The sequence below is a fragment of the Berghia stephanieae genome, chromosome 1 (assembly GCF_034508935.2).
Source record: "Berghia stephanieae isolate SIO BIC M18660-M18661 chromosome 1, UCSD_Bste_1.3, whole genome shotgun sequence".
Taxonomy (NCBI): domain Eukaryota; kingdom Metazoa; phylum Mollusca; class Gastropoda; order Nudibranchia; family Aeolidiidae; genus Berghia; species Berghia stephanieae.
The window spans coordinates 28,574,697-28,587,763 of record NC_088360.1 but is presented as its reverse complement, the minus strand read 5'-3'; the positions used below and the strand labels follow the sequence as shown (position 1 = coordinate 28,587,763).

The 13,067-nt window shown below is 36.4% G+C and overlaps 1 protein-coding gene across 1 annotated transcript; it reads left to right on the top strand.

Annotated features, from left to right (window-relative positions):
• Nucleotides 1-343: 343 nt before the first annotated feature.
• Nucleotides 344-10,643, top strand: LOC144971285 (AP-4 complex subunit sigma-1-like; the record flags this gene model as incomplete). The annotated part of the gene is given in 5 exon segments (XM_078911904.1): nucleotides 344-952; nucleotides 3,027-3,114; nucleotides 3,995-4,081; nucleotides 9,409-9,477; nucleotides 10,632-10,643. Coding segments are annotated over 5 exon segments (309 nt in total), but the record flags the coding sequence as incomplete, so codon positions are not given.
• Between the last annotated feature and the right edge of the window lie 2,424 nt (nucleotides 10,644-13,067).

Sequence of the window (13,067 nt, the reverse complement as noted above, 5' to 3'; positions counted from 1 at the left end):
TGATGTTAACAATTCGATGCTTTTCAAGTAGGTAAACAGTGAAACAGCAATCCGATTCAAAACCGCTAGACTATTATCTGAACGGGTGCCCGAATTAGGATGCCAATTTGGCATTTTGAGTACTAAATTCCCAAAACAGTAATTTAACAAATTATATATATTTGTTTCTTTTATACTTTGATCAGATGAGTTGAATTTTTATAAAATTAAACACCAATTCATGGATTATAAGATCTATTTTTCCATTTGAAAGTTTTGAATTTATTTTTCCGACAATTTGGCATTTTTTGAGGCATGTTTGTCATTTTTCGCAAAATTAATCGCCATCCGTGATCATCATAATTCATAATACATAGCAATAGAAATCGTAAGGCTTGACATAATATATCATGACAACGCTGAGAATTCCGATTTCTTCTAATTACAAAGATTTCTATGTAATATTATCTCTTTGCTCTGTGCTCTGATCATATTTGTTTCGCGTGTCATTAGTTTATTCTCTGTCAGGGAATTTTCTACATAAAATTTCCATCCACATACATAACCCTAACTACTGCCTCCGCAGCCTTATTGCCTCGATTCTCTCACCCGTTTAGAAATAATGATGACCCGACTATAGATAGAATGCGCTTGGCCAAGGTGTTCACAACATTGCCATCCGGAAGTATAACGGACCAACACACAAACTCTGTGTAACCATGAACATTTATAGTCTGGTTAATACAGTAATACAGTTTAGTGAGAACAACTCACAAACGCGGATGGCAAAAACAATAACAAAGGCCTGAGTGACGTCATCTGCATACTATCTATAGGTGTATATTTATAAATCTATTGACACGACAGACTGGTTGAGAACGAACTGTGTTCACTTTCCTTTCTGCTCACTCATCTCAACAATGATACAATTTTGTCTCATTGTAAACAAGCAAGGATGTGTCCGTATCAAGAGGTAGGTTGATGATATGGTTGAAAAAATATTGCGCCTTGAAGTTGCTAGGATTTTCGTTTGAGTTTGAGTCACTCAGACTCAGTGCTTTATAACTGGCACTTCTGACAAGGCCAAGGAGATAGTGAATTGCCTCAGTGAGACCTCCCACTGCCCACTCCTACTCCTGCCTCATCAAACATCTTGTTTTCTCTCGTTTTTTTTAGAGAAGCTGGATTTATTTTATCATAAACAGAGTGTCTACGTACACGGTAACTTTAGGCAGTTTAGTGAGCAGTGGTGGGAGTCAGATTGTGACCCAACTCGCCCATAAGAAAGTTATGACTGGAAATTGCCGTTCGCTGTTACTAAAAGTTTTAGGGGGGTTCATTATAACGAGGAAAATCGCAGATATCATGGTATCATTATTTTCGTTACTAACCGGACACCTAGCCTCAGGATCTACGTACACGTTAACATTTATACACCATAACCTCGAATATCGCCTTTAAAGGGTTAAATTGTATTGTTTGATTTGTTAAAATAACATGCGCACACACACACATACAGAGCGAGGTCCATTCATTGCTTATATTGTAGCGGCAAACCAGTTACCAGAGCTACCGTGTACGTAGATCCTGAGGCTAGATGCCCGGGTACCGTGTACGTAGACACTGCCTATCATAAAAAGACCTACCTCTGTAAAAAATTTAATTATGCACTTCCTTCTTTAAAAAAAAGGACGTTGGTGGTAAGAAAGGTAAACATTTCCAATTCTTTCGATCCAGTGAAGTTATATACATTTTATTGTAGTAATTTAAAAGGCATGACACCACAATTCCAATAATACCATCTTTTAGAAAATTGGACTATTCAGATTGGTAGGAGAATGGGGGAGGAGGGGGGGGGGGGAAGAGACAGTATGCCACAGTGGTATGGTCTTTGCTTCATAACAACAAGGTACCAAGTTCGACTGCTCTCCGAGCTGTGCGTCTTTGAGCAAGTCACCTCGCACTAGCTCACATTGTGGTGCTGAACAGTGTGGTTCTTGGATTTAACCCTGAAGACAAATTCTTACATGGGGTGAATGATAAAGGGAATTTGTTTACTTTTATATTACGCAATATCCACTTAATGTGCACAAAGCGATTTACAGGAGGTCCCTGACCAACAGCAACACGTAACATGTAGAAAGACTCATGACGCCTGTTAGGCGATATTACAATTTTCTCAGACAAAGACAATGGTGTTAAACCAATCATTTCTATGTTATATGTTTGTGTTGAGAATATTGGCTATTAAGCTTAACTGCTGGCCAACTAACTTTGCGGCGTTTGTGTGTGTTGAACCCGTGACCTCAAGAAGTCGGGAAGAGAAGGCTCTAATAAGACTAGGGTTAAAAGCGATCGTTTTTGGGATTGTGGATAGCTCATACGGAAGAGTCACGCTCTCCCCGGCCAGGCAGAGTTGTCGTACCAGTAAGGTCAAGGGTTCGAGCCCCCATCGCCGCCGAAAAAACATTTTAAAAATTATTCTCTATCGTTTTGCGGCACTTTCCTACTCACTTCATTTAACAATTTAGTTCTCTTCACATCGCCATCAACCGGTTCCTCAATGATTTTTTCTTCGTCCACTCTCCCTTGCACTATTTCCCACTAATCCATTCACATTGTGTGAATACATTTATTCCTGACACGATGCTATTTGAAATTCACCGCTTACAATAACTTGAACTATGAGAATTTTTTAATATAGCGCAATTTCCACTTAATGTGCTCAAAGCAGTTTACAAGGGGTCACTGACCAACAGCAACATGTAACATGTAGAATGAGACATGATGCCTGTTAGGCGATATAACAATTTTTTTTTGGACAGAGACAACGCTGTTAACGGCGATGTACTCATTTTACACCTGAGTATGGTGAGAGAATATTAGTAAAGAGCCTTTTCCAAGGACTCAACAATGCGCTGAGTGAGGCGAGTGTCATACCACTAGACCACATAGCCAAACTGCTTACAATAGTACATGAAATTAACAATGACATGTTGTATTCGTGATGTAAAATTCTAATGACATTTGAAATGAAATCATGACAGAAATTACAAGCATGACCTGCAATCTGAAGGCCAAAGACAGATGGAAAGGGAGATCATCGCCCAATGTCTTGCCAGAAATAATAAACAGGTAAATTGCATCATACGACTTCAGACAACACGAAAACATTACATTTATTCATGTTATGAATTTCATGCACAAAGGGCTTTTTACACATGAAAAAAAAGTTCCTATGTGGCTGTGTATAATATTTAACACAGCATAGGACAAGACATATTGCCATTTAGGATAGTACAATTTGAATAGGAAGACGACTCCTCTTTTCATCTTTACACCAAGATGAAAGTTTAGATAAGAGTGATGATGACTCTCCTTGGATCTGTGGAAATACGCGATTTAAGAGTTAGAAGAGGAATTGCCTCCTTTTAAAAAGGACATTTTTCCCAATCAAATGTACTATGGGCGAAGTGGCTGAGTGGTTAAGGCATTGCACTGTGATCCGGAAGGTCCTGAGTTCGAGTCCTGCTTCAGGCACTTTTGTTTTTTTTCTTGGGCAAGATTATTAACTCACAAAGTGCTCACTTGGACAACATGGGTTATTCCTGTTGACATCAGACATCCTGTTTTATGAATTATCTATATTCCTTTATGGAATGCCTAGGCGATAGTAGCTTATGATGCCGTGGCAGAAGGGCGTCATTTTTTTTTTCTTAATGTATTGGCAGTGAGAGACTTGATGTGTGGTGGAACAAATAGATGCAGTTTTCCCACTCTCTAGAAGTGGTCTAAAGTATCAATGATATGTTATCATTTCCATTGGTCTAAAAGTGGGGATGAATGAAATAAATAAATAAATAATAATAATAATAATAATAATAATAATAATAATAATAATAATAATAATAATAATAATAATAATAATAATCTTTATTATCCAAATTAAAGGTTCAAAAATGTTCCTCCAGGTTAAAAGAGGAGACTATATTTTATACATTTTTTACTATTTCAGTGCAGCTTTTTCTACCATGAGAACCTGACAATTGTGTACAAGAATTTCACAGCTCTCTGTCTTATTGCTGGGATAACCAAAGACGAGGTAATCAGTAGAGATTTTGGATGTATTGGAAATAAATAAGTCATTTGGTCATGATGGGGCTGGACAGATTCATCCAACTCTTGTCTTATTGCTGGGATAACCAAAGACGAGGTAATCAGTAGAGATTTTGGATGTATTGGAAATAAATAAGTCATTTGGTCATGATGGGGCTGGACAGATTCATCCAACTCTGTCTTATTGCTGGGATAACCAAAGACGAGGTAATCAGTAGAGATTTTGGATGTATTGGAAATAAATAAGTCATTTGGTCAAGATGGGGCTGGACAGATTCATCCAACTCTGTCTTATTGCTGGGATAACCAAAGACGAGGTAATCAGTTAGAGATTTTGGATGTATTGGAAATAAAAAAGTCATTTGGTCATGATGGGGCTGGACAGATTCATCCAACTCTGTCTTATTGCTGGGATAACCAAAGACGAGGTAATCAGTAGAGATTTTGAATGTATTGGAAATAAATAAGTCATTTGGTCATGATGGGGCTGGACAGATTCATCCAACTCTGTCTTATTGCTGGGATAACCAAAGACGAGGTAATCAGTAGAGATTTTGGATGTATTGGAAATAAATAAGTCATTTGGTCAAGATGCGGCTGGACAGATTCATCCAACTCTGTCTTATTGCTGGGATAACCAAAGACGAGGTAATCAGTAGAGATTTTGGATGTATGGGAAATAAATATGTCATTTGGTCATGATGGGGCTGGACAGATTCATCCAACTCTGTCTTATTGCTGGGATAACCAAAGACGAGGTAATCAGTAGAGATTTTGGATGTATTGGAAATAAATAAAAGTCATTTGGTCATGACGGGGCTGGACAGATTCATCCAACTCTGTCTTATTGCTGGGATAACCAAAAACGAGGTAATCAGTAGAGATTTTGGATGTATGGGAAATAAATATGTCATTTGGTCATGATGGGGCTGGACAGATTCATCCAACTCTGCCTTATTGCTGGGATAACCAAAGACGAGGTAATCAGTAGAGATTTTGGATGTATTGGAAATAAATAAAAGTCATTTGGTCATGATGGGGCTGGACAGATTCATCCAACTGTCTTATTGCTGGGATAACCAAAGACGAGGTAATCAGTAGAGATTTTGGATGTATTGGAAATAAATAAGTCATTTGGTCAAGATGGGGCTGGACAGATTCATCCAACTCTGTCTTATTGCTGGGATAACCAAAGACGAGGTAATCAGTAGAGATTTTGGATGTATTGGAAATAAATAAAAGTCATTTGGTCATGATGGGGCTGGACAGATTCATCCAACTCTGTCTTATTGCTGGGATAACCAAAGACGAGGTAATCAGTAGAGATTTTGGATGTATTGGAAATAAATAAAAGTCATTTGGTCATGACGGGGCTGGACAGATTCATCCAACTCTGTCTTATTGCTGGGATAACCAAAGACGAGGTAATCAGTAGAGATTTTGAATGTATTGGAAATACATAAGTCATTTGGTCAAGATGGGGCTGGACAGATTCATCCACTCTGTGTGTTATTGTTTTGGTGAAAGACCTTCGAGGGGTTTTAAAAATGCATTTTTACAAACAATTTGTCATTTTTAAACCGACAAGAACTGATGAGTGACTGATTATAATATTTTACTTGATCAATATGGATGCAGTTTAACATCATATGTTTATAAAGCTTAATTTAGGATTTTATGCCTTTGATATCAAAACTACAAAGTGATTTATCAATAATATAGTCAATGAATCAATAAACCAATGAGTAAGAAAACAGGTCTAGTTATATTGAAATCTTAGATAATGCAACTCTCTGTCAATCAAAATTTAAAACCTATTCAGAGAATGTGCATTCCTCGTTTTGGATCTATTATTGTTACACAAGAGAATGGTACAATTAAAAACTATTTAGAAAGAAATTCTGAGACAAGAAAATCTTTAAATCTAAAAATATTCAGAAGTTAACAAAGGATTACATTATACAAATTATTGTTTAAATGCCGTTTCTGCTCATACTACTGGTACGAAGCATAAAAATTGTTGAAACATGAAATGAGCTTTTGGCACAGTGTAATTTCTGGATCCAGTTTGTCAAACTTCATTTATCTTCCTTTCACAGGCTCAATATTGGGTCCAGTTCTTTTTACAATGTACATAAAACCCCTTGGATCAATTATTTCTGATTTTAATCTGAATTACCAATTTTATGCAGATGATTGTCAAATCTTTCAATCAGCAACCTACGACCATTTACATCTTTTAATTGAACATTTCAAATCTTGCTTTGTTAAACTGAAAACTTGGATGGAACTGAACAGACTAAAACTTAACGATAGTAAGACTGAAATAATATTTATTGCTAGGCCAGCAATTCTAAAAAATGTAGAGTGTGAATCAATCATATTAGGACATAGTGTAATTGAAACTGCTAAGGTTGTTGGAAATTTGGGAGTAGTTATTGATTCAGATTTGTCTTTTACCAGCTGAGTAAATCACATCGTAATGTTAGTGTACATGGAAAGGAGAAGAATACAGTTTTAGAAAATCATTACAAGAGACATCTCTGCCTTGTTAGTGAATTCTCTAATACTGTCAAAGCGAGATTATTGCAATTATCTCCTCTCTTCTATAAATAAATACAAAATAAAATCCCTTTAGGTAGCCCAGAACAATGCTGCCAGGCTTATTTATAGAAAGAAGAGAAATCAATCTGCATCAGGTTTGCTAAGAAAACTCCACTGGCTTCCCGTTGAGAAACGTATAGAATATAAGATCTGTATTATTGTTTTTAAATCACTGCACTCTGATTGTCCTGGATACATTAATGACATGCTTAAATTCTACGTCCCAGCCAGAAATCTGAGATCAAAGTCTGATAATCTAATACTTGTGAAGCCAAAATTGGCGAGCATGCAATTGAATATTCAGGAACTCCCTTCCAAGATATATCCGAGACAGTAATGATGCAGAATTCTTTTAAAAACATCTTAACACATTAAAACAAAATGTAATACTGTAGAATTATATTGCTTTGGATCATACTGCATGTTTGAGTGTTTGAATATCTGAGTGAAAGTCGCCACGTTACTGTTAAGCGTTTTGAGCTTGTTGAGATATGGGTTTAAGGCACTGTATAAAAACCATATATTATTATTATTATTATTTTTATTATTATTATTATTATTATTATTATCATTATTATTATTATCATTATTATTATTATTATTATTATTATTATTATTATTATTATTATTATTATTATTATTATTTTTGCTCCCATAATGTTTCACATCATTATATAAACAATTCTATCGGCCGACTATTGGGTGTGTCAGTGAATTTTTACAAATGTATACAACTGATGGATCAGCGGTCTGTGGCACACTTAATCTAATAAAAAAAAAAGAATACTCACTCCACCAATCAACGGCTATCACCATCACCACCACCGTCATCACATTTAACATCAGCTCCACAATCATCATTATCACCATCTTCATCGTCATCATCATAATCATTATCATCATCATCGTCATAACCATCATTCTCAACTCCTGAAATTTGAAGTTGAGGGCTGGCACGTCTGGTATTGATTTAAAGTCAGATCTTACGATTAAAAATGTTTAGTTGCCTGCTTGGACTCAGATTGCTACAATAATATACATTTATTGAGACAAGACAAATGTTTTCATGGCTCATGCAATCCAAATCTGTGAGATGATGTAAGGATTGCAAGGAAAAATTGCAAGAAGGAAAGAAGGGAAGTCCATGAGTTGGATGATTTCAGTTTTCTTAAGGTTCATGAATTCAAGAAATTTGTATAAGATTGAAATATCCAGGAATGCAAGGCAACTAAAAAGATAGATAATTCTCTTTTTAAATGGATAAATTAATGTATTAACAAGATATGAAGTGAGTAGAAAAGTGCCAGAAGACAATAGAGAATAAAAAATTTTTTCGCGGCGGTGGTGGGGTTTGAACCTGCGACCTTATTGGTACGACAACTCCGCCTGGCAGGTGAGAGCGTGGCTCTACCGTGTGAGCTATCCACGAACACAAAAAATATTCGTTTCAAACCCAAAGTCATTTCTAGATCCCTCTCTCACCCACTTCTTGAGATCGCCGATTCGTTCGCCACCATCGCGAAGTAATTTTGACCAGCAGTTAAGCTTAATAGCCAATATTCTCATCACAAACATATAACATAGAAACGATTGAGACATTGAGTATGCTCCGGTGTATGGGGTGAATTTTTAATTCAGAAAAGTGAGTGGAGCAGGCACTTATGTTGGTAACAACAAGATATGAAGTGAGTAGAAAAGTGCCAGAAGACAATAGAGAATAAAAATTTTTTTCGCGGCGGTGGTGGGGTTTGAACCTGCGACCTTATTGGTACGACAACTCCGCCTGGCAGGTGAGAGCGTGGCTCTACCGTGTGAGCTATCCACGAACACAAAAAATATTCGTTTCAAACCCAAAGTCATTTCTAGATCCCTCTCTCACCCACTTCTTGAGATCGCCGATTCGTTCGCCACCATCGCGAAGTAATTTTGACCAGCAGTTAAGCTTAATAGCCAATATTCTCATCACAAACATATAACATAGAAACGATTGAGACATTGAGTATGCTCCGGTGTATGGGGTGAATTTTTAATTCAGAAAAGTGAGTGGAGCAGGCACTTATGTTGGTAACAACAAGTTATGAAGTGAGTAGAAAAGTGCCAGAAGACAATAGAGAATAAACATTTTTTTCGCGGCAGTGGTGGGGTTTGAACCTGCGACCTTATTGGTACGACAACTCCGCCTGGCAGGTGAGAGCGTGGCTCTACTGTGTGAGCTATCCACGAACACAAAAAATATTCGTTTCAAACCCAAAGTCATTTCTAGATCCCTCTCTCACCCACTTCTTGAGATCGCCGATGTATTACAACTTATAAATGAACATGATATGTAATAAATATTAGCACTAATAAATCTTGTCTAACAGATAAATAAATGAATTACAACTAATATGGATAATATCGTAATAATAATATAGATAAATCTCTTCAGGGACAGCATGGCTCAGCGGTACGGTCTTTGCTTCTACCTGTAAGGTACCGAGTTTGATCACCCACCGCTGTGCTGTGTGGCCTTGAGCAAGTCACCTTGCCCTAGCTCAATTTGTGGTGCGGCTCTTCGGCTGACAACTGGGTTTTTCCATTCTTCCCTTGGAGTAGACCCAAGAGTAAATTTCCCTTATGGGATGAGTAAAGGGAATTTTACTAGTATATATATATTTTTTTTTCAAATAGATAAATAAATGTATTCTTGTTGTTCTAAACCCAATCCAGAATGAGCTGGCAACACAAGAAATACTGAACGCCTTCATGGAGTCGTTGGTCTTGTATTTTGGACAGGTGGTAAGGAGTTTTAAAAGCGTTGTTGACACCAACATTTTTGTTTAGGTTTTATGATTTTAACTCACTCAATCCTAGAGGTTTGATTGTTGCTTTTTTTTGGCTACTTTTCAAAATTGGAAAAAATGTATTAAAAATGAGCATGTACATAGATAGTTTTATTCAACTACGATTAACATGTAAAAAAACCCCAAAAAAACACATTAGCTTTGTGATACTACGCCTATAATTTGTCTTAGAAAAATGTAATAAATAGGCATGGTGTAAAAGTATCACTGGGTATACTACTAGACGACGGATATAGTCGGTGTTAGGGTTGAGAGAGTTAATCTTTTTTTTATGACAACATTTTATGATCTCAGTTTTTTCCCCCCTTCTGTAACCACAATTATTACAAGGCCACTTTTCAATAACAGTAATAGTTAGTTTCTAAACTAAGAAAGGTAACAAAGACCAGTTAAACCAAAAACTAGAGGTATCTACACGAGCCAATAAGATGGAGAGAAAGATGAAGTGAGTAAATCTGACTCATTTAATATAAGGGAACAACACAATACAAACAACGTTTCGGCCTTTGGCCTTCTTCAAGGCCGACACATCGTTAGTTTTGTGTTGTTCCCTTATACGATATGAGTCATATTTACTTTTAAATAAAAAAAAGAGCTTTATATAGCGCAATATCCACTAAATGTGCTCAAAGCTCTTTACAAGGGGTCCCTGGTCAACAGCAACATTTAACATAAAGGACGGGACATGCCGCCTGTTAGGCGATATTACAATTTTTCTGACAAAGACACTTCTGATAACGGCCAGGTACTCATTTTACACCTGAGTACGGTGAGAGAATGTGAGTAAAGAGCCTTTTCCAAGGACTCAACTATGTGCTGAGTGCGAGGCTCGAAATCAGGACCTTCCAATCCGAAAGCGAGTGTCATACCACTAGACCACATAGCCGCACATACTTTATATTTCTCTCCAAAAAACAGTTATTTCTGCAACAGTGTGGTAGATATAAAAATATCAGAAATAATGAAATATCAGTGGACAGTAATGTTGAATATGAAATAGATGATTTAACTTTTCAATGTTAAAAACATTTTTGTGATAAATTCTTATTCTTTTTGTTTATTCTGTTTCTTTTTTTTCTCTCCTTTCAGTCGGAGCTCGACGTATCCTTTGATAAATTTGATGCAACGTGTTTTGGGGTGGTTTGTTTTTTATTGATTATGATGGATTCCTTTTAAAAAATTCATGGTGAAATGCTCAAATGTCATAATCTTGCTGAATTGGGTGAAATGCTCAAATGTCATAATGATGCTGAATTGGGTGAAATGCTCAAATGTCATAATGATGCTGAATTGGGTGAAATGCTCAAATGTCATAATGATGCTGGGTGAAATGTTCAAATAAATGTCATAATGATGCTGAATTGGGTGAAATGCTCAAATGCCATAATGATGCTAAATTGGGTGAAATGCTCAAATGTCATAATGATGCTAAATTGGGTGAAATGCTAAAATGTCATAATGATGCTAAATTGGGCGAAATGCTAAAATGTCAGAATGATGCTGAATTGGGTGAAATGCTCAAATGCCATAATGATGCTAAATTGGGTGAAATGCTCAAATAAATGTCATAATGATGCTAAATTGGGTGAAATGTTCAAATAAATGTCATAATGATGCTGAATTGGGTGAAATGCTCAAATGTCATGATGCTGAATTGGGTGAAAAGCTCAAATGTAATAATGAGGCTAAATTGGGTGATATGCTCAAAGGTCATAATGATGCTAAATTGGGTGGAATTCTCAAATGTCATAATGATGCTAAATTGGGTGAAATGCTCAAATGTCATAATGAGGCTAAATTGGGTGAAATTCTCTAATGTCATAATAATGCTAAATTGGGTGGAATTCTCAAATGTCATAATGATGCTGAATTGGGTGAAATGCTCAAATGTCATGATGATGCTGAATTGGGTGAAATGCTCAAATGTCATAATGATGCTGAATTGGGTGAAATGCTCAAATGTCATAATGATGCTGGGTGAAATGTTCAAATAAATGTCATAATGATGCTGAATTGGGTGAAATGCTCAAATGCCATAATGATGCTAAATTGGGTGAAATGCTCAAATGTCATAATGATGCTAAATTGGGTGAAATGCTAAAATGTCATAATGATGCTAAATTGGGCGAAATGCTAAAATGTCAGAATGATGCTGAATTGGGTGAAATGCTCAAATGCCATAATGATGCTAAATTGGGTGAAATGCTCAAATAAATGTCATAATGATGCTAAATTGGGTGAAATGTTCAAATAAATGTCATAATGATGCTGAATTGGGTGAAATGCTCAAATGTCATGATGCTGAATTGGGTGAAAAGCTCAAATGTAATAATGAGGCTAAATTGGGTGATATGCTCAAAGGTCATAATGATGCTAAATTGGGTGGAATTCTCAAATGTCATAATGATGCTAAATTGGGTGAAATGCTCAAATGTCATAATGAGGCTAAATTGGGTGAAATTCTCTAATGTCATAATAATGCTAAATTGGGTGGAATTCTCAAATGTCATAATGATGCTGAATTGGGTGAAATGCTCAAATGTCATGATGATGCTGAATTGGGTGAAATGCTCAAATGTCATGATGATGCTGAATTGGGTGAAATGCTCAAATGTCATAATGATGTTAAATTGGGTGAAATGCTCAAATGTCATGATGATGCTGAATTGGGTGAAATGCTCAAATGTCATAATGATGCTGAATTGGGTGAAATGCTCAAATGTCATGATGATGCTAAATTGGGTGAAATGCTCAAATGTCATGATGATGCTGAATTGAGTGAAATGCTCAAATGTCACGATGATGCTGAATTGGGTGAAATGCTCAAATGTCATGATGATGCTGAATTGGGTGAAATGCTCAAATGTCATGATGATGTTAAATTGGGTGAAATGCTCAAATGTCATAATGATGCTGAATTGGGTGAAATGCTCAAATGTCATGATGATGCTAAATTGGGTGAAATGCTCAAACGTCATGATGATGCTGAATTGGGTGATATACCCAAATGTCATAACAATGCTGAATTGGGTGAAATGCTCAAATGTCATGATGCTGAATTGGGTGCAATTTCTAAGTTTGGCAAACTTTAAAATTAATCAAGAGAAAATCAATAATGATTTTAATAGCAATAACAAAAATGATAATATTTTTGCTGCATCTTTTGCCTACCACTCAGAACGCCTCACAAACGCAGTTTAAAACATTCACTGTTTTTAAACCCCGGCTTGTATTCCATCTTGGCTAAAAGTTTGGCCCATGTATGCGTGAATAGGTATACATACCCCTGTTCTCCACCCCCCCCCCCCCCCCCCCCCCCCACACACACACACACACAAACATAGAGATAACTTGCACAAATGAAATAACCATATTGTAGACAAGTCATGCCTGCATTAAAACAGCTTTTGAAAAAGACAAATCCTGTCCAACAAACTATGGGTAAAATCAATAACAAATAATTGAATTGACAAGAGTTATAGACCCTTGACATATTTCAAGATTGTATTCAACATGGAGCGCGTC